At 46.3% G+C, this 23,213-nt stretch overlaps 1 protein-coding gene across 1 annotated transcript in view; it reads right to left on the bottom strand.

Moving 5' to 3' along the window:
* The window catches only part of efhb (EF-hand domain family, member B), a 98,165-nt gene that overhangs the window by 17,298 nt on the left and 57,654 nt on the right, over positions 1–23,213 (bottom strand). Inside the window, exons 10-12 of the mRNA XM_041183961.1 lie at positions 14,815–14,969; positions 7,270–7,490; positions 7,038–7,216 (exon numbers count right to left, since the gene is read on the bottom strand). Coding sequence (XP_041039895.1) covers positions 7,038–7,216; positions 7,270–7,490; positions 14,815–14,969 — 555 coding nt within the window. The remainder of the gene's footprint in view (positions 1–7,037; positions 7,217–7,269; positions 7,491–14,814; positions 14,970–23,213) is intronic.

Raw genomic sequence — 23,213 nt, 5'->3', positions numbered from 1 at the left:
CCAGAGATCTGTGACCGACTGAGCATGTAGGTGTCGTGAACACTTTCTGGAAACAGTGCGCACACACCTGCAGGGTGCATTTCTGGTGGTCACATACCAGCTGCACATTCAGTGAGTGGAATCCCTTGCAGTGGATGTAGCCAACATGTGTAGCGATGGAGACCTGAGCACGCTGCATCTGTGGGAATCCTGAGATCAGGGCGAATCCAACGACCCTTGCATCCTGGCTATCACAGTCCCAGGTGAAATGCACAAAGTTGTGTGCCATGGAGAAGATGGGATCCGTGACCTTATGGATGCATTTGTGGGTGGCAGCTTGTGATTTAACACAGAGGCCACCTGCGGAGCCCTGAAAGGAGCCACTGGCGCCGAAATTAATCACCATGGTCACTTTTGCAGCCATTGGCAGTGGGTGCCCTCCATGTCCCCTTGGCGCCAAGTCCTGCAGTAAGTGGGAGATGTGAGCCACCAGGTCCCTAGACATGCACAGTCATCGGCGACACTGGTTCTCAGTCATCTGCAGAAATGACAGGTGGCGTCTATAGACTCTGGGTGTCGCTAGGCGCAGACCAGCCACGACTCGCTGTCGCTTCTGGGTAGTGTGTATGGGAGCCCCAGCAGCCCCTTCTTCCTGAGGTTGCTGCTCCAGTCTTTGTGCAGCCAGGAGTCTCAGTCGCTCTCTCCTCTGTCTTCTCTGCTCCCTGTAGGCCATCAGGCATGCAGCTAGGTCACCATACTGCTGATGTGATCCTCCTGTGGAGTGAAAGAGAGAGACGTGGTTAGCGTGGGTGTACTTAGCACCTTTCCTGGCCCTGTGGAGCGCTTGGTGGCACTTTGGTGCCTCCGTGTTGCTTGTATGGGCGGGCAGTCTAGGAGCCCCGCCCCAATCATATCACTGTGGCTGCGCCTGAACTGTCTCAGTTGCAGAGGAATGGGCAGGTTACACAGAAGTCCCTACAGCGTGGCTATTTCCCTCACCCACCCTTCCCCCCACCTCGATTTCTTGTGGGTGGGTTCCAACGCCAGGGCAGCAGTTGCGCACCCCCCGCACCCCCCACCCCCCCCCCCCCCGCCACGACAACAGTCACCTCTGTCACAGGGCAGCAGTTGCCCCTGGACACCCCCCCATCCCCGAAAACAGTCGCCTCTGAGGCAGGGCGGCACTTCACCCTGGCCCTCTGGCGCCTGCAAAGCAACAGGCAACCATGGCGAGCTCTGCAGAACAATGCCGTTCACTCACCTCTACTTCCCCCAAGTGAAGGCCGCATGTCGCATGTGTGCCCTTGTGAATCACATCGACGTGCTTTCCCGTCGACGTGGATGGACGATCCGGCAGGGGTCCAAGAGCCTGGTGGGATGGCCTTTTAATGATGTAGTACAACAAGCTCCCCAACAACCGTTGGTGGGAAACACACCGGCAGGCTGAGTGGACGATCGTGACCTGCCTTCCTGCTGTCGTGAAACCGATCGCGCCATATTGTCTGTGCACGCCACCTGTCACACCCGCTGCCAGTGGGCACAGGGAATTCTGCCCATAGTGGCCTGAATTTGAAATCCTCTTTAAAAGTGTGCTGCCTGAGCATGCCTGGTAAACAACTACAGCTCACCAGTCTCATGCAAATGAAGCACAAGGCACAATATCAGGTGTGCCCCAAGCATTCCCTGCGCCAAGTTTGCATGTCTTGGTGTAGAAAAGAGGGTTTTCAATTGCTAAGACTTTGGGTAAAATTCTGGACATGAAACAGAACTACAAACAGTTAAATCACTAACCTCTTGGAGGTGTTCACTACCAAAGAAATGAGTTGCATACCATAAGACAAAGCTTAATAAAGGTGAATTTCCACAAGTGAATTGTGTTATGTTAGTGCTAATGAACACTTGCGACTGTTGGTTGTATGGCGAAGTATTGGCACAAAGGTTTCCTGGATTTGCTTATCCTTTAGATAAGTGAGTGGCGGAAAATCGGGTTTAATCTACTGGAGCATTTGGAAATTGGAATGCAGACTTTAAGATTAAAGTCCTGGCAGAAGATTGCAGCAGCAGATTGAGGAATAGCCAGGTAAGTAAGGAACAGTGCTTAGCTCACTCATTTAACTCCAGTGAAAAGGAGGGTGTTTTGGTCAACAGGCAGTAGTCCCATTTACAAATGGAGCCGGCTGCATCATCAGTGTTAAAGGCATGGTAAAATTATCTATCCCATTTTGAGGTCAATTTTGCCTTTTAATGGAGGTGAAAGCAGTCAAAATCAACCCCAATATAAGCAGTACACCACCATGAAGCCCTGTAATAAATTATTTCACAGGAGTATTTTTGTTAATTGTGGATTAACTTTGTTTAATTGTATACAGGTTGGCATTAACCAAGGATTCACTTCTGCCCCTATAAATAGACACACACTGAAATGTAGCAGTTGGTTTAGGAGTGCGTGCTGGTAATGTGTGGCTCTGTAAATAAATGCTTGTAAGTGTAAAGACTGACTCTAGTTCTATCCTTCGCCAATTGTTTTTTCTGGTTTATAACAAGCTTAATTGAATTTCTAAATTACACGTGGAATATCTAATGCATAGTTAATTTTTGACTGCATAAACCAAAATTTTGATTCCGAGAGGTAGAAATTCATTTCAGGTGATAGCACAAAATAGGCAGTATCAGATCAGCCGCCCCTTATATGCAGTAACTTATGTTTAATTCCATTGACTCCAATGTAACTGAATATCAGGTGCTGCGCATTACAGTGCTTGAATTTTGCGCACATTGTGCACACACGGTCAGTAGGCCGTGAAGCGGACACAATATCCACTTCAGGCTGTGATCACAGGTGACACGCAATTTCACACTGGCTGGCCAATTAAGGGCTACCCAGCGTGAATTGCGCCCGGACATTGGCACAACACTGCCAGCGCGGGTGGGAGCAGAAGCGGGAGCGTGGCGGATGCCAAGTTGAATGGTGACCTGGAGGTGGGTATAAAAAGAGCCCAGGCAGCTCCCTGAAGGCTGCCAGGAGTTGAGGAGGAGCCTCGGGGAGCTGCTCACAAGAGACTCGAATATTTGGCAGCAGTGATGGCCTCAGTACCCGGTGGGTGCGGCAGGCAGGAGGGCAATGCCAGTGAGTACTCTGCCACACGATTCTCAGACAAGTGCCTGTGCGCTCTAGTGGAGACAGCGAGTGCCCCGTGTGAAATACTCATGCCTCAGGACGGCAGGATTAGGTCGCCCCACCAGATGAAGAAAACCTGGACAGAGGTGGCTGCCCAGGTTAGCGGGCATGATGTTCTGCACTGCACAGAGCAGTTCAATGATCTTCTGTGCTCCACAAGGCTGAATACCAAGTTGGCATGGAACCGAGTATAGATATGCTGGAGGGTGGCCATTATTCATGGCACTCAAGGGTGCGAGATGCATAGTGTCAAATGGCACATATCCCTGCTACTGCCAAGAGTGGGAGATGTGCCCACGTCCCTTGTGTGCATAGAAGAGTGAGGAGTGCCAATGTGATGGCCCTCCTGGGGGGTGGGTTGTGAGGCTGGAATGGTGTTGCTGGTAGAGGATGTGCTAATGAATGCACTTGTGTATTATAGGAGAAGAGAAGCTAGAGTATGCAGGAACAGGTGCCCAACATTCTGATCCTCTCCAGGTTTGAGATGGATGTTCTGGACATGGAATGCGAAAGAGGAGCAAGGTCCACAGGTCTCAGTGAGGCAGGGGTCTCGGATGAAAGTAAGACTCCAATGGGCATCTGAGAGACTGGGCGAGCGTGTAAGAAGGGCAAGGTCATGGCATTTCCAATGAGAAGTTTAAATCTAGAGTACCCATTGCTTGTCCAATCACAGTGCCTCAGTGAGGCAGTTGTCTGTTGTGGCAAGCAACTGCTGTGCCTGCACAGACACTGTTATGATGTTTCTAACTAACATATTCTGTTCCTCGCTCAGAAGCACCATCCTCATGATGCACTGCTGGTTCCAAGGACTCCCCCCTTGCCATCCGAGAAGGAAACGCCAACCAATGCACCATTGTCACATCCACTCTCTGCACCAAGCACCAGTGCAGATAGAGGCACGCTGCTGAGCTATAGCGTTTCGGCTCCTTATGGAGTGCACTGTAGTGAGGGCAGATCACATTTGCATGAGAAGCTGGCAGACACAGAAAGTGCCCAGGGCACCGGCAGTCAGAAGACTGCTGGAGACCAGGACCATGCTGAGTCTGAGACAGAGACGAACCTCTGGAGTTGTCCATCTGGTGGCAGATGCTGGTTATCCAGCAGGACACAGGTGAAGATCTGGCAGAGGTTCTTAGGGATCTGCATGCCATGGTCTCTGTCTTAGAGAAGAGCATGAGCACTGTGTTGACCTGGAGCCTCCTCCATTGAGAGAGTGGCGACTCTCATGGTGAGGCAGCTCCAAGAACAGAATCAGGGGTCCCTGGGGCTGCACTCGGACCTGCAAGCCGTCACACAGGCAGGTCACTGCCAATGTGAGAGATGGATGAGGCACCTTATCACTCAGCTAGGTGCCCATCCATCAATGGTGAGCAAGGAGGTTCAAACTAACCTCATGCTGGCGGACCAGCTGCAGGTCATATCTGCAGGCTCCTCTAAGGGCACTCCAGATGAAAGCAGAAGGTCCTCCGCCCCTCTGCCAGTGCCTGTGGCATCTAATGAGGAGTGACCAGCCATGGCTTTGGACACTCCCTCCCTGGTGGGGACCTGCAAAGCTAGAGAACATCTGCCAAGGTCAGCGTGTCCAATAGGATGTCACAGTCAGCATGCTGCCTCTAATGCCACAGCCAGCAAGGGCCCGGGGTGAGGTGGGAGCGGGGGGGGGGGGCACACAAACGTAGCACTGGCAAGCGGAAGTTTAAGGCACTATAAACACAAGAGGGGTTGTCACAGATTAGATCATTTCAGTTGAAATGTGTTCTACGTTCAAATTGTGCATACATGTCAATCAGTTAAAGATGATATGATGTTTCATGGCCTGACTGTGCTTTATGTTTCTCATAGATGTTGGGGATGGGAGTGGCTGGTGGCTGATGAGGAAAGGGCTGCAAATTTTACTTCAGAGGTAGTTAGTTGATATAAGCTCACAAGATGCCTCATCAGGAATGGTCAGCAAGGAGGCGTCACTCTTGTGCTCCCTTTCATGCCAAGCCTTGGATGTCTAGCTGAATGAAAAGAGAATCAAGAGCTCCCTGGCCTCCTGCTTCCCACAAGTTTCATCACTTCTGCAGCCATGTCCTCACCCTGGGCTTCCTCCAGCTCCTCATCAGGCCCATCAGTTGAGTCATGCTCTTTGGTCTGGGGGGCAGCCTCACTGTCTTCATCCTCCAGTTGGCTCCACCTTGAGAGAGCCAGATTGTGCAGAGCGCAGAACACAATGACAATAAGCAAGACACACTCAGGAGGATGTTGCAGTGCTCCCCCTGATCAGTCCAGGCAGCGAAACTTCATATTGAACAGGCCAACGGTCCTCAATTACCGCCCTTGTAAGGCATGGCTTTTACTGTACCTCTCCTCCGCCTCTGTCCTTGGATGTCAGAGTGGTGTCATGAGCCACCTTTGCAGGGGATAGCCTTTGTCACCCAGGAGCCAACCATCCAACCAAACTGGAGCATCAAAATGCCTTGGCACCTGGAAGTGCTGCAGAATGTATGCATCATGGGAGCTGCCCAGGTACCTGGTGCAGAACTGCAAAATCTGTGCCCTGTGGTCATACACAGTCTGGACGTTGATGGAGTGGAAGCCCTTTCTGTTGATGAAGACACCCAGCTCACCCAATGGTGCCTCTATGGTCACATGAGTGCAATTAATGGTATCCTGGATGCTGGGGAAACCAGCAATTGCAGCAAAGCATCTGGCTCGCTCAGCCTGGTTAGCGTCGTCGGTCCAGAAATTAATGAAGTTCATCACTCGTCTGAACAGAGCATCAGTGACCAGCTTGATGCAGCTGTGGGCAGCAAATTGGGAAACCCCACATAGATATCCCGCTGACCCTTGGAAGGAACCGGAGGTGAAAAAATTCAGGGCCACTGTCACCTTCAGAACCACTGTTACAGTTTGAGGCGATCTCAGGGCCAATCATATGGCATAAGGAGGTCACAATCTCCCTAGAGAGGCAGAGACGCCTCCGCCACTGGACCTCTGAGGTATCCAGGTAGCTGGTGCGCTGCCTGCAGATTCTCCCTACAGGATAACGGCGTCTTCAGCGGACCCTTCCACCTTGGACTTCCTGCTGGCTCTGCAACCCACGTCACTGTGCCTCTCTATCAACAGGTTGCTCCCTGGGACACTGCCTGCAGACACAAGCTTCCTCTCCCTTCTAGCCCTCTCCTCCTCAGAGCAGGAGGTCCCTCCAGTGGAGTAGACAATCCCCATTAGATGGAATACGGAAGGCACAGGATAGTGCACTGAATGGAGCACTTGGCAGAAAGCCTCTAAGAAAGCTCGTAAGCCAAAGTGTTCTCCAGAAAACACAGGAAATGCAATGAACTCTCAGAAAAGCACCTACAGCCAACTCTCACCTAAGCTCCTACCTATTCACAGAGCCACGGCTCTGGACGCCTTTTATCCTCCCCTGGATTGAGCTTGCATGAAAAACGGGATGTGTGGCCTATGCACCAACTGCAAAGTCATTTGGGCCACGTAAAATTCTAAATAACTGCTTTCTCAATGGCCTTAATCGCTCTTTTAATTGTCGGCAGGTGCATTTCCAACTCCTATGTGCACCCACCAACTGTAATATGGCGCGATGGCGCCACGACATTAGGACACATAGCCAATGTTTTCTCACATGCTTTCATACAAGTTCCGGCCGGCTGCGTGCCCGATTAGGCCACATAAAATTGTGGCCCAGGTTGCCAACCCAATATGTTGTGCCACCATCCAAGAGAAATTTCTAACCCAAATTGCAGTTTACGGATAATACAAATTCATAATTAATCTTCACATTGTGTAAACATACACTCCATACAAAAGCACAGAACTGTTTATTTAATAAAAATATTTGCAAGATAAATGAAAAGATGGACTTAGCTACACTTACCAGCTGGTGAATAACTCCCTACAACTCCATTGATCAATGAAGAGGTTTTCCAATAGTGACCATTAGACCTATCTTCTTTTTTAATTATCGTTCTGAGAGTCTTAGCTGAGCTTCCTATATCTAATGGTACAATATCTTCAGGTGCTACTAGCCCACTGCCATCGTCTGTTGGAGAAGTAGTTTTTGTTTAATAAAAGGACAGAAGTTGTTAAAAAATATAATCAACTAGCATAAACATTTTGTACCTTTTGCAATAATCATTTGTTCCATTTTTCCCAAAGGCATTTTGTCTTTCCAATTCAGAAAATTTGCAAACTCCAAGAAGTTAATTGTGCCATCTCCTTCAATATCACAGTATTCAATTAATTGGTCGATCAATTTGGGGTCTAGTTTCAAGTTGAACTGTATACAGACATCTCGTAGCTCTTCTCTGTCAATTTTTCCATCACCATTCTGGACAGAAACAAACAAAACAGAAAAGGAAATCAATACCCAGGTTTTTAGCAAAGGGTACAACTGTAATTTTATATAAAAGACAATATAAATTACCTGGATTACTCTGCCCAATTTCTAGCCACATTAATATCAAGATGTGGACCATGACATTATAAGCTCCGTGCACTATTCAGGGGCCTGGTGTGAGTTATTAAAAATAATTGTGAGTAACAAAGCCTGTTCATTTTCATTTAATTTTACACCATTGTATTTCTGACTATCAGAAATACATTCCATAGATGTTAGCAAATAAGTCGATCATTAAAGTTTTGAAAGATCCCTCCAAAAATGGGTGTTGACTTATATGCCGAGTATAAAAGTGAATCACTGGTGTGAGTGGTCGTCATTTTTAAATGTCATCGGCATTTGATGTAAAGAGTGGGCATGTTTTGATTTCCAGTGCATCTTCGCGATGCAGCTCATATTGCCTGCCCTTGTGCTTGGTTATAAGGTGCCAGTAAGTAAAACATGCATTTGTGGGGTGAAAAATTGAGGCTGCCTACTAATGCTAGTACAGCATGTCATGAGTGAAAAAGGGAGACTGACGTATACACCACATATATGCAAAAACATGATTTTTGGGGCTGGATAAATTGAGTTGTTTTATACACCAAGTCGACTTATACATCATGATTTACAGTAACAGGAATTCAAGTGCACACTTGCCATGATATTCCTAGTTCTGTTGAAGGGTCATGGGCACTCGAAACGTTGGCTCTTTTCTTCTCCGCTGATGCTGCCGGACCTGCTGAGTTTTTCCAGGTAATTCTGTTTTTGTTTTGGATTTCCAGCATCCGCAGTTTTTTTGTTTTTATGATATTCCATCTATTTGTTTTAATGGGCAAGAACTCCACGTGGGGTCCTGGGCTTAGGTGACACATAAAAAAAATTTCCAAACAGGTATTCAGGGTAGTTGAGGCTCAGATATAAACTTGTACAATTACCATTAGATTTTTTTGTTTTCAGTTTGGGAATAAAAAGCTGTTTCTCTCCTATAACTGCCAGGCACCTACTCAGCTGTGAACTGCAATCAGGAAATAATTAATAAGTAAAACAGTAGTAAAAATACAAAGGACCAGCATGTCTGTAGAATTTCTTGCTGCAGAGTAAGGCAATTTTACAAACCAGGAGCTGCAAACTCAATTGCAAGGATTCTTCCTCTCCCCAAAAAGATCTGTTGTGCCAGGCATGAAAGAAGGTGCCTGAAAACAGGCAACACAGTTATCACAGTCCTGTATCTGTTATAATCCTAGCTGCTGTAACTACTTGACAAGTCAGATCCCAGGGTGGAAACCGGCTAGAAAGATCCTAACTTTTATTTTTTCTTTAGAAACGCGGAGAGCAGCTACTGAACAGTCACGGTAGTCAGCTGATGAACTTTTAACGAAAGAATAAAACATTTATTAAACAAGAAAAGATTAACTGTATTACTCTTTCACCCACAACTATACCTTTACAGATATATACAGATTGGCAAGGATAACTACAAGTTATATAAGCTATTTTATACTCTCATGTTCACAGAAAGTACACAGTCCATGTAAACCAATCGGTGACCTGTGGTCAAGCACACCATCCCCAGAAACCAAGTGACAGATGCCTCCCCAAACAGATGCTATGGATCTCTCATCAACTCCCCCCAAATGCTTGTCACACTGTGAGCCAACCAGTCTCACTGATCTCCATCTTTCACATGAGGGTTTCCAACCTCCACTCTCCAAGAACCCGCTTTGGAATCTTCTCCCCAAGCAATGCTTTCTCTCAGACACCTTCCACAATGGTCCACCTCCAGGATTTTGATCTCTCCTTCCGATGTTCCTATATCCTGGATCATCAAGCTTTCTTTCACGCACTCTCTCTCAGATATTCAGCCAACGGAACATCACCACTTCATATGCCCATAATAAGGAGTAACCAACCTTTTGGCTTTCTCCACAAAGCTTCCAGCTCTCGCAAAACTATTTTGCTTTAAGTCTGCATCCTGCAGCTTTCTCCCTTTAAGCTTGGAGCCTTCTTCTGCTCCTCACTCTTAACTTCACTTAACAGGACCTTTTCCGGATTCCAGGACCTGAAGCTTGCATTCTGAGGTTGGGCACGCACCTGACCCAAATGTATATAAAATTGCATGAAAAGACATTAGGTGTGCATCCCAACGCCATCGCACACGTGTGCAATATTCAGGTCAGCGAGCCCGTTCAGGAGTCGGAGCAGCGCCTGCCGAAAATTAAAGGGCCAATTAAGGTCATTAAAAAGCTCACTGACCAAGATTTTACGTTGCCCGTGCGATTTTTAGCTCATCACGCAGGCAAAATGTGTGGGCGGAATTCACGTTTTAATAATTTCCTCATCCACAGGTGGGATAAAACACCCCCAGAGCAGCAGCACTTTCTCTGTCATTGCCAGTTCTTTGCTGAGTACAGAGCTGTCCCAGAGTTTCTTGGCATCTTATTTGATTGTCAAGCCTGCCTTTCAGCATCTCAGGTCCTCATCTTCCCTGGAAGGTTCCCCTGAGTATTGCAGCTGCTTCATTTTCAAGGCACTGCTCCTCTGCATCCCATCTAATGGGGATAGTGTATTCCACTGGTAGAACCTCCTCTGACGAGGAAGAGGGGCTGGAAGGAGAGGAGGCCAGGTGGACACGGGCAGTGACCCGGGGACAGATCTTTAAGAGCAGAGGCATGGGCTCAGTTGGTGCAGGGCCAGCAGGGAGGCCAAGGCGTGAGGGCATGCCAAAGATGCCACGACCCGGTGGCTAGAGTGTTCAGGCAGTGCTCCAACTAACTCCAGGTGTCCGAGGTCCAGTGTCGCAGGAGACACCACCTCTCCAGGGTCCCAGTGACTGCAATATGTCACATGATAGGTCCGGAAATCACCTCCAGCTGTACACAGTTGTGTCAAGGTCGTGACTGATGCTATCTTTATACACTTCCACACTTTCATCCAGTTCCAGACAGACGAGATGAGCAAGGTGGAAAGAGCACGAGGCAGCGCTGCAATGGCTGGGTTCCCCCACACACACTGAGACCACTGAACATTGCGAGAAACAGGCACCCAACTAAAGTTCTCCGCATAGGCCCATGCCATTTCTGCACTTACCCTTGCTGACTGCAGCAGATCATTGAACCTTTTGTGCCACTGAAACCACATGCAGTGCACCACGCCGTGCCCACTGGCCTGGGCAGCAATCGCTGTCCAGGCCTTCTTGGGCACACCTAGAATATTGTGAATAGTTTTGGTCCCCTTATCTAAGGAAAGATACACTGGCTTTGGAGGCAGTCCAGAGAAGGTTCACTCGGTTGATCCCAGGGCTGAAGGGATTTTCTTATGAGGAGAGGCTGAGTAGACTGGGCCTGTACTCATTGGAGTTTAGAAGAATGAGAGGCGGCCTTATTGAAACATATAAGATTCTTAGGGGGCTTGGCAGGGTAGATGCTGAAAGGTTGTTTCCCCTTTTGGGAGAGTCTAGGACCAGAGAACATAATCTCAGAGTAAGGGGCCGCCCATTTAAGACAGAGATGATGGGGAATTTCTTCTCTCAGAGGGTAGTGAATTTGTGGAATTCTTTACCGCAGAGGGTACTAGAGGCTGGGTTGTTAAGTATATTCAAGGCTGAGATAGACAGATTTTTAATCAGTAAGGGAATCAAGGGTTATGGGGAAAAGGCAGGAAAGTGGAGTTGAAGATTATCAGATCAACCATGATCTCAATGAATGGTGGAGGAATTGAATTGATGGGCCAAATGGCCTACTTCTGCTCCTACGTCTTATGGTCAGGTGGGGTAGCCTTCTCTCGCCGTCCCTGGGTATTAGTATATGCTGCCTGGTACTAACCTCCTCCACCAGCACTGCCAGGTACTCATCTTTAGAAACAAGGGGTGCGGTGGGGAGGAGAGACGCAGAGTGCCCACCCACCTTGCCCTCCCGCCTTCCGTGACCATCAGATGCTGAGGCCATCACTGCGCACCAGGACATTTGTTGGACTGCTTCCAAACAGCTCCGTCAGCCTCCCCCACAACTCCTGGCAGCCTTCAGAGAGCTGCCTCTTCCATTTTTGAACACCCCGCTGGGTCCCCATTGGAACCAGCATTGGATGTGTTCCCACCCCCATGCGTGGAAAAGAAATCCGGCAGTCATGTTTCACGCTGGGCGGGCCTTAATTGGCCACCCAGTATAAGATCATGTTCATAGCGCGAACTCGGCCGGGAACAGGTTTTACATCCACTTACAGCCACGCCGACTTCAGGCACACCCCGAGAGTAGAATTCAGGCCCTGTTCTTTTCCTTTGACTGGAAGGTCTTCTTGGGACTTTGTTTTTTTGTCCCACTTACTGGTTTCCAGGACCTTCTCTTGTTCTTATGGGAAATCTGCTTTCTGCAGTCCCCTCTCCTGTCCAGCTCCTCCTGGCTCCTGGTTTCAACTGAACTGAAACTATTGTTCTGTTTTTCTCTGTCTCTGTGGGTCCCTCTAGCTGAACCCCTGTTGCTAGGCAACAGCACAAGTTTTTCTACCTTGTGTTTGTTTTAACTTCCATTGAAGAGTCATAAAACCTCATTAGAATGCAGACATCTTTTAAAGTGAAACCAAAACTCAAGTTCCCCCTTTCTTAACACCAATACAGGAACAGAAATTAAACTTAAATTTAAAGCTAAAATTCATTCCCAACACCCACAAATACAAATATAATTTACTTAAATTATCTCTAGTTCCTAACACGTGACTGACTCGCGTGCAAGGACATTGTTTTACACATTCAAAGGAAACCTTGGCCGCCAGAATCCTAGCAGGTTGCCAGTGAAAGCCTGCTGCCAGCCAGGATGCATACTTGCACAATGAATCACAGAGGGAGTGATAAATTGGACTAAGGAGCAGCACGGTACAAACTCAAGATGTCAACATTTACACGCACAACACAAGAGGGAATAAATGCAATACAGAAACATGTATGTAAAGAGAGGCAAGAAATGGCCACCAGGCCCAACCTAGTCATGAAATGGCGCAATGTCATGCACCATCACCCCATCCCTTAATGATCTCTCAGGAGACAAAGAGGAAAAGAGCAAAGAACTGCAATAATTCAGGAGATGAGGAAAGAACTGCAATAATTGGGGAATTGCTCCCCAATCCATAACCAAGCAAGGCTCAGGGAAATTGCAGTCATCCATTATGCTTCAAAATCGAATAACTAACAACTTATGCTCTATAAATTGGAATCTTCTTTCTTTTCAGGAACTTGCCAATTTCTCTTCTAAAGAATGTCTAGGACATCTGGTTCAGATGGCTTTGACTCCACACAAAGAGATATACTTCCTAACATCTGATCTAACTTTTTTGCCTTTGGATTTTATATATATTCTCTCAAGTTCTCATCATTGCTATCCATTTCAAATAACCTATCCAATTATATCATCATACCTCCTCTAAACCTGATGTTCTCCAAGTAGCTCCAACTCAAAGTCTGTCCTCATAACTAAAAGCTTTAAAATGATGTATCATTCTGGTCACCCTGCTTCAATGGTCACAACAACTAGTGTAATCTTGAAATAAAAATGGAAAACAAAACTGCTACTTATTGTATTCAAGCAACTAGGGGGAGACAGTGTTGTAGGAGTAATGTTACTGGATTAGTAATCCCAAGGCCCCGGCTAAAGCTCTATGGACATGGGTTCAAATCCCTCCATGCCAGCTGGGGGAATTTAAATTCAATTAATAATCTGGAACATAAAGCTAGTCTCAGTAATGGTGACCATGACAACTATCATCAATTGCTGTAAAACCTCATTTGGTTCACTAATATCCTTTATATGTGACTTCAGACCCACAGAAATATGGTTGACTCTTAACAGGCATCTGAAATGGCCTGGCAAGCCATTTGGTCCAAGGGCAATTAGGGATCGGCAACAAACTTTGGCCTTGCCAGCGACACCCACATCCCACGAAAGAAAAAGAAAACTATTTATTGCTAAAGACTGAATACTAGGGGCTGGATTTTCCTGGTCCTAATTGCATGGCAATGGTGGTGAGTCCAAGAAGAAAACGGTCGCCGTCCTGCACAGCTGGAAGTCCTGCCTCCGATTCTGCCTTCTCCCAATTTCTAATGAACAGAGGAGGGAGCACGCTAGCTCCTATAAAGGACCTAATTTATATCATTGTGGCCTCATTAAAAGCCCATTTCTGGTAAGTTTGTACATTTTCAGCAAGTCTGGTAGATTTCAGCAACTGTCTGGTGTCAGACCAGCTGCCTGGAAGTGGGGATACGTCATCAAGGCAGGAGGACTTTTAAAAGGTAAGTAAAAATGATTTTTTAAAGTTTGTATCCTTTGTAGGTCAGGAGAGGAGCCAGCATTAAAAAAACTGCTAGCTCAGTGGTCATTCCCCCTTCCCCCCTTCTGGCATCACACGAGCATCAGAAGAATGGGAAAGGCTGTTTGGACTCCACCTGACCGCTAGGAAGGCTGCAGCTGGAAATGGGTGCTGCACCCTGAGAAATTGAGACCAGTGTAGATGAGGAGCTACAGTCTGACCAGGAAGGTCAGAAGATCGGGTATCAGGAGGCAATGAGGAGAGGTACAAGGGACATGAAGCAGAAGGACCCTGAGCACAGGATCTACAGGTAGAGGCAAAGAGAATTGTAGGTGACTGAGGTCCAGTGGCAAAAGATACTGCAACTGTCTAGACAGATATCTGTCTCTCATCAGCTGTGGACCTCAACAGCATCTCACGGTGACAGGTGCTCTCTTTACCGATGCTGGATTCCACATCAGAATCACAACTGATGGGGAAACGCAGGCTCAGTGGGCACTGGGTCAGGTGGCGCCCTGCAATACCCTAAGGCACAGGAAGATGACCCTGAACAGAGAGTCGTCCCTGCTGCATGATGAGGTGGCATCCTCATGCCACCCTCAGGAAGAGGACATCTCTCCTCTGGGTGCCAGGCCTCCAGGTGCCATCTTGGGTCCCTGTGGTGCAGTAGCAGGCTTTGGCATAAACTCTCTTCCTTAGGGAAATCAGCAGCCTCAGTGATGGCTGCCGTGGGTGTCTAAAATCTGCCTCCATTCCTGCCTCCCCACAAGCCTTAATTGGACAGGAAACCTGTCTCCATGTCAAATAAGGATTCATCCCTAGGAAAATCCAAAACACAGTGAGGTATCCATCAGAGGTGAGTTTCTGAAACAAAAGCAGAGGCTACTCCTGTTTCCCATCTCCAATGGTAAAATCCAATGCTAGATGTACAACTGTTGTATTTTTATAGTGCCAGAATAATAATAGCACTCAAATAATTTACCTTGTCATAATGTCGAAAAGCTTCAAGAAGTGATTTGAAATTATGGAAGTTAATTTTCTTCAAATGCTGGCGAAGAATAGTGAAAGTCCCTTGATCCCTGTCTTTCCCCCGGAGGAATTTGGTAGGGTTCCTATAGTAAATAAGGTCCCCAACACCTGAAAAATAATGCATTCATTGAGATGAGGCCAAACAATTTTTTGTTTGGATGAGCAGCAATATGCGGTTTATCTCTACAACAATGTAGCATTTAGAATTTATTTATACACCAAGATGCAAATTCTTTCATATGATTATTTGTTTGCAGTTGGCACTGTCAAATACACAACTACTGTGCTTCATTGTATTTCCACCTGATTTTACTCTTTGCATCCAATGTAATGCTTTTGATGTCGCTAACTATGCGGCCATCCTAAGCTAGGTCCCCTGGTCAGATATAATAGTTTACTTTTGACATAAAGTTAGCATATTAATCATGCCTGCTTTCCATCATTACAATAACTTCAATTCCAGATATAGCTTGGATCATTCCTTTGAAGTAAATGATGATCTACAGTAGCAATTAAAAATAAGTTTTACTCCATTAGAGCTGAAAATCTTGACATAGAGCTTTTACATCTCCTACATTACAAAAACTGCTACAACACAGAACAGATTTTGCTTTTCAGCCAGATAATTAGGGTGGAATTTTCCATTCTGGAGACTAAGTCCAGTGGTGGGCAGGAAAGTCAGCATGATTCCCACTGGGCAGCAGGACAGGTGAACGCACACGATCTCCTGCTTTTCAGTTCATTATTTATACATCAGCAAGGAGTTCAGCGAATCCTATGGCAGGGTGGGCAGGAAGTCGCCCACTCTGCTCTAACCTCATGGGGTCGAAGATCCTAGTGCCATATCTAAAAGGCATTAAAAACCATTCACTCTTTGCAGGCCAGGAATTCTGCATCACTCCTCCAGAGTTCTTACAGCCGCAGCTCATTCTGAAGAAGCTGGCAGATGTGAGCAAACACATCACAGAACATATGAGGGTGTCTCTGGCATTGCCTTTCACTCATCTCTAGAAAAGATGAGTGAATGCTTGCCGTTGCAGTGGTCCATGCTCGCTTGCATCTTGACACCTTATAGAGGCCCCGCTGCCTTTTGCTGCTCATGCCCTTGCCCCTCCTGGCCCTGTGCCAACCAGCAACTTGCCCTCCTTCTCATCACTTAGTACCAAGGCAGGGTTGCCTGCAGCCTGCATCATCAATGTCTCAGTGGATGTGTGAACGAACTGAAGTGATACATCAAGTAATCATGTCCTTTACAGGTTTCCCTCCATCTCAAAGCCAGCAGGCAAGTTTAAGCCCTTCACCTGGCCTCCATCTAGACATAGCACCCCACCACACCCCTTCCAGGTAAAGGACATCCTGGAGAGCCAGAGATGAGTGTTCCTCCTACCATACATGAATGTGTAAAGAGACATTGTTGTTTGACCCGAGTGATGAGAGCCATGTGCAAGAAGCCTCATGTGAACACTTTTTCACTTGTCCCCAATACCCTCGAAACTCTATAGAAACACCATTTGCTTGGCAGCATAGAAAGAGTAACCACATTATCTCTTGTCAGCCATGACCATTCACCCAGGAGGATAGAGATTTGGAGTCACAAGTTGGCTGCCCTCCACCAGCTGTCCCCTTGGAGGCATCCACCTGCATCCCTCCCTTCATTCCTGCCTCTGGCTGCAGACAATGGCAAATGGCACGGAATAAATGGCAGCTGAAGACCTTGCTGGTATCTCGATATTATGACACTCACAAGTCGGAAAAAACCTGCTGCAATGTGAGCTTAGCCACAGAGAGGAGAACACAGGTGAGCATTATTGAGATCAGTTGCCTCATAATTATTAGGGTGTCCCTTTAGTTGGCCATTTGTGCTGACCTTGAACTCCACACATTCGAAAAGATCCTCCACCCACTTCTCACTCATTGACTAGGTGCGTGGTCAAAGTTAATTTGGAAAAAGCGGTGCCCATTACCTTTCAAACTCGCTCAACCACCTTCCACCCTCTTCCTGTCACCCACCAACTCCCCCCCAGTACTACAGGCCCACTCAATATCATCATTCTCTCACCTTTGTCACCCTTGAACATCTTCCCATTACCCTGGACCCTATCATGATCCATCTCCACATGCCTTCCCTCCCCTCAGAGCTGACATCTGTTACCATCCCCATGCTCATCCTGACCGTTCCTCCTCCAGTTATCCGAGCCATCTGTCTAGTCCCCTTCCATGACCCACCCAATGACACCTCACCTACTAGATTCTCACCCTGGGCCTGGCATCGTACCGCATCCAACTCCTCCCTCTGACTGTGACTATTCCCTCCTTTCACCAATACCCTGAGTTCTCCACCCAGGATACCACTGTTGAAAGCACTGACCCTGCCCTCTAAGACACTCCCCCCACCTCTTCCCCGGACAGCCCATCCCCACCACTACTTCCCTGGACACTCTATGCTCTCCCCTAACCCCATCAGTTCCTGGACACTCTCCCCCACTTCCCTGGACATTCCCCCCAGCAAACCTTCACCAGCCCCGCTCCCCACCATTCCCCCGTAAGCCTGCCTCCCCTGTGCAGCATTCACTCCACCTCCCCCCCCCATCCCGTCCAGCCTTCACCTGCTTCCCGTTTCCAACCTTGGCGCATCGTTTGCTACCAGCACTCAAGTGAAGTTCTGCAAGGTCCCCAAAAACATGAAAACAACATCTATTGACCTCAAAGTTGCAGAAGTGAAGCTTGCCAGGTGCATGTCACTTATATACAGTCGTAAAACTAAACGTTCTAAATTCTCACTGGCGGGGGGCTTAGTTTGGAGGGTGAACTTAATTCCAGCAAGGTGGCCTTTTAATGAGCAAGCATGCGATGCTAATGCGTGCAAATGGGATTCCCAACATTGTTAATTGGGAAGCTCGATCCTCCTTTAACCCGCCTTGAAAGTTGGGGGAACAAAATTCCAACATTTTAATCCATTGTTGGGAAATAGATTTTTTGCCTCCCGCCAAATTAAGTGCCCCCGCCAGCTAGAATTCCCACTACTGATGGAAGCAGAAAGTGCTGTTTTCCTAAAGTCTAAATTTATTAACAACTGGAATACTGGTTCCATATCTAAGGAGGATTCTGTGCACAACATTGAAAAGGAAACAAAAATATGCCTCTCCCTCAGTGCCAGAGGCCAAATTTTCAAAGTGGGATTGGGAACCCAACACCCAGCTGAATTTTGTGTCCCAATCCTTGAACTGTGTCACAATCCCGATGTCTCCAGGAGACAAAAGCTGCCTGCCCAGCATCAGTGCCAAAGGCAGACAAGCAGCCACTTTGGGGATGTCTGTCTTATCAAAATGAGCAGACAGTTCCTTAGAAGGCCAGCAGTGTTGACACTGAGAGAAGGGTCAAGCAGGCAAAATGTATGTAGAATGATCAAACCCAAACAAGTCCATGAAAGTTCAGTTTTCCTTAACTGCAGAGAAAGTTTATGATGTCCTCGCGATGAACCCAACAGCTGGACTCTAAGTTGAATGAAACTGTTTGGTTTTTGCTGAATTAAGCATGGAAAATCACAGTCTCCACCACACAGGCCCCATAACAACCTTTTTAAGGATCTTAATGGCCCATTAACTGATAGCAAGTGAGTTCCCCATTCCCTGCGCCACCACCCCCCCAACCCCCCCACCCCACCACCAGCCCTTTAAAAATTCAAAGCTGTCCAGATGGCATCTGGATCCTGAGATGGCCTCTAGAACTATGACTTTGAAATTGGGTCCCAATACGGCAGGTATTTGAAAATCTGACACTAGATCTCTTCCTTGTATTTTGTCTAGATAATATGGTCCCACTCCTCCAAATACTTTGCTCTTTCTTCGTCTGCACATTCTATTTTTTATTCTTTCAAAGGATATGGGTGCCTCTGGCTAGGCCAATATTTGTTACTCATCCCTAATCGCCCTTGAAAAAGTGCTAGTGAGCTGCCTTCTTGAACTGCTACAATCCACGTGGTGTAGGTACACCACATTGTTGTTAGGGAGGGAGTTCCAGGATTTTGACTCAACAACAGTAAAGGAACAGCGATATAGTTCCAAGTCAGGATGGCATGTGGGTTGGAGAGGAACTTCCAGATGGTATTGTACCCATGCATCTGCTGCCCTTATCCTTCTAGGAAGTAGAGGTGCAGGTTTGGAAGGTGCTGTTGAAGGAGCCTTAGTGAGTTGATGCAGTGCATCTTGTAAGTGGTACACACTGCTGCTACTATGCATTGGTGGCAGAGGGAGGGAGTGTTCAAGTTGGTGGATAGGTTGCCGATCAGGCTGGCTGCTTTGTCCTGGATGGTGTTAAGCTTCTTGAGTGTTGTTGGAGCTTCACTGAACCAGGCAAGTGGAGAGTATTCCAGCACACTCCTGACTGCTGCCTTGTAGATGGTGGACAGGCTCTGGGGAGTCAGGAGGTGAGTTACTCTCTGCAGAATTCCTAGCCTCTGACCTGCTCTTGTAGCCACAGTATTTGAATAGCTGGACCAGTTCAGTTTCTGGTCAATGGTAACCCTCAAGATGGTGAGAGTGAGGGATTCAGTGATGGTAATGCCATTGAATGTCAAGGGACAATGGTTAGATTCCCTCTTGTTGGAGATGGTCACTACCTGGCACATTTGTGGCACGAATGTTACTTCACTATGTTCCCATTATATTAAAATCAAGTTTAATTGCACAGACTCTGACTCTAACTCACTCTTTCACAGGGCCTCAAAACTGTGGAACATTCTCCCTCCCTCTTAAAGGCAGTAATACAAAGGGATGGGTCACTAAGGGTCCTTCAACAGCACCTTCCAAACCTGCACCTCTACTTCCTAGAAGGACAAGGGCAGCAGATGCATGGGTACAATACCATCTGGAAGTTCCTCTCCAACCCACACGCCATCCTGACTTGGAACTATATCGCTGTTCCTTTACTGTTGTTGAATCAAAATCCTGGAACACCCTCCCTAACAACACTGTGGTGTACCTACACCACGTGGATTGTAGCAGTTCAAGAAGGCAGCTCACCAGTAATTTTTCAAGGGCAATTAGGGATAAGTAACAAATATTGGCCTAGCCAGAGGCACCCATATCCTTAGTAAGAATAAAAAATAGGATGTGCAGATGAAGAAAGAGCAAAGTATTTGGAGGAGTGGGACCATATTATCTAGACAAAATACAAGGAAGAGATCTAGTGTCAGATTTTCAAATACCTGCTGTATTGGGACCCAATTATGTTACAGTTGTACTATGTCTCTGGTTCAACCCTATCTAGTTTACTGCATTTAGTTCTGGGCCTCACACCTCAAGAAGGATATATCGACCTAGCATGGGTGCAGTGCAGATTCATCAGAATGATAACAGGGCCAAAAGAGTTAAAGTATTCAAACAGGTTACATAGACAAGGCTCATGTTCCCTGGAGTATAGAAGTTTGAGAGATGATCTAATGAGCTGTTTACAATGATCAAAAGATTTGATAAGTGGATAGTTTCTCTCTATCTACTCTATTTCCTCTGGTTGGGCATCCAGAACAAGGGAGCAAGACCATTCAGGGGTGATGTCAAAAAACACTTCTTACAAATGTTAGTGAAATCTGGAACTCTATCCCCCAAAAAGCTATTGAGGTAGATGGAGTTATGATACAGAACAGTCTTAATCTAATTGGATGGTGTAAGGGGCTGAATGGCCTACCATGTTCCTATGTTTTTTCTTGTTTCTTCATCTTCAGGCTTTTAAAACCAAGTGTGGAATCAACAAAACACTGTTTCATGATTTACCATGTCTTCTTTTTCACTTTCTTCAACCTTGGTAGGATCTTACCCTTTGGGCTTTGGCCCTTCAAATTAGTTTTTCAGCATATTAAAAAACATTTCTGACAATCCCTCAAAATATAACACACCAAGTGAAATAACCTCATCAATGCCACAGATAACTCTTCTAATAGTTCAGTCTCGCTCATACCAACATTATTAAATCCTTTAACACCACACATCCAATTACTGATAACAGCTTCAGTGTCAACTGTAATAACACCTTCCTATGTTCTAAAAAACAAGTAAAATCTGGCACGAGCTGCAAAACGTAATTTTTTGGCTCTACTATACTTTCTGCGCTTATATATATGTATAAAAGTAGATTCTATTACTAGAAACCAGTACTATAAATTCAGCACAAATATCTCTACATAAGCAAAATAATCATGATTTAACGTTCTTATAAAGGAGCTTGCAGACGCATTCTTCGACTGTGCTGAGAAACCCAAATCAAAATAATATCAGAAACCCCTGCATTTATTACTCAGTTTGCTACATCTTTAATATATGACCCAAAGAAATATTTCTTGCATTTATACATTGACCTTTCACAACCTTGGAACACTCCATGTACTTCTAAAGTGTAATGCTGTACTTCAAGAAACATGGCAGCTTTACATCATGAAGAACACTTATCCAATCACATTGCCATCAATGCCTAATAATTAACCAAAACAAAAACCAAATATTCCCTGGCTGCGAAATCATTCATGCGTTTGTGACCTCCAAGCTTGGCTAACACACTCCTAGCAGGCCTCCCGCATTCCACCCTCCATAAACTTCAGGTCATCAAAAAGCTCTGCTGCCTGTATCCCTACTCATCCCAAGTCCCATTCACCATCACCCCTGTGCTCACTGATCTACCTGATGGCAACCAGTAAAGCAATGCCTCGATTTTAAAATTCTCACATTGTTTTCAAAGCCTCTATGACCCTCTCTCTGTAATCTCCTCCAGCCCCACAACACTCCGAGATATCTGCACTCATCTAATTCTGACCTCTTGAGGATCCCTAATTCTAATTGTTCCAACATTGTTGGCCATGCCTTCAGGTGCTCAGGCTCCAAGATCTGGAATTTTCTCCCTTAACCTCTTCCCCTATCTATCTTTTATTCTTCCTTTAAGGTGTACCTTAAAACCTACAGCTTGCACCAAGCTTTTGCTCATCTGACCAAATTTCTCCTTGCATATCTTTGTGTTAAATCTTGTTTTATAAGTGCTCCTGTGAAATGCCTGGGATGTCTTATTACATTAGAGATGTTATATAAATAAAAGTTATTATTATATTGTGGCACAACAGGATAAAGAGCGTGCTCCAAGGTCCCCCGACATTGCTCTGGATGCCTTGGTGGTGGAAGTGGATAGGAGGAGAGAGGTCATCTTTCCACAAGAATCTATCAGGTCCTGCAAACTGTACTAAGACAGAAGGAGCTGTCATGGTGGTCAATCCCAGGAGTCTAGCCCCTGGAAACAATGCCGCAAGTTCAATAATCTTGCATGAATGGTCAAGATTGTGGGAATGAGGATTCACACATCACCCTGCATACTCAGGATCAGCATACAATAAGTTAAAGCAGCTTTCTGTTGAGAAAGGGAAGCATTATAGAAGCCAGTCTAAAGCAGGGATATCTTCTCAGTTAAAGGAGTTGATGGGATACATAAAATTCACTCATCTGTGCCTTTGATGGTCTATAAGTTGTTGATCAGGTCACTTGTGTTTATAGTAATAAAATGATGACATGAGGCTATGGTAACAGAATGTCAGGAGCTTAGAGGAGATTGAGAAGAGTTAAAAGTATTTTGCTGGCTCTATATTATTATTCTGATGTCACTTTTATATCTAATAAATATATCCAATAAAATGAGTTGCTATGGTTACCTGCACAGGCCCAAGTTATGGCTGTCTTTTTGTAGGGTATGTGGAACATTCCTTGTTCCAGTCCTACTCAGTTTGGGTTCCGTCAGGGCCACTCAGCTCCTGAGCTCATTACAGCCTTGGTTTAAAAGTTGACAAAAGAGCTGAACTCTCGAGGTGAGATGAGAGTGACTGTCCTTGACATCAAGGCAGCATTTGACTGAGTGTGGCATGAAAGAGCCCTAGCAAAAGTGGAGTCAATGGGAATCAGGGGAAAACTCTCTGCTGTTTGGAGTCATACCTAGCACAAAGGAAAATGGTTGTGGTTGTTGGAGGTCAGTCATCTCAGCTCCAGGACATCACTGTAGGAGTTCCTCGGGGTAATGACCTAGGCCCAACCATCTTCAGCTGCTTCATCAACGACCTTCCTTCCATCATAAGGTCAGAAGTGGGGATGTTCGCTGATGATTGCACAATATTCAGCACCATTTGCAACTCCTCAGATACTAAAGCAGTCCATGTCCAAATGCAGCAAGACCTGGACAATATCCAGGCTTGGGCTGACAAGTGGCAAGTAACATTCATGCCACACAAGTGTCAGGCAATGACCATCTCCAACAAGGGAGAATCTAACCACCACCCCTTGACATACAATGGCATTACCACCACTGAATCCTCCACTGAGCAGAAAC

This window comes from Carcharodon carcharias, chromosome 3 (genome assembly GCF_017639515.1).
Source record: "Carcharodon carcharias isolate sCarCar2 chromosome 3, sCarCar2.pri, whole genome shotgun sequence".
Lineage (NCBI taxonomy): Eukaryota > Metazoa > Chordata > Chondrichthyes > Lamniformes > Lamnidae > Carcharodon > Carcharodon carcharias.
Note: the sequence above shows the minus strand (reverse complement) of the source record. Positions and strands in the feature narration are given on the sequence as shown.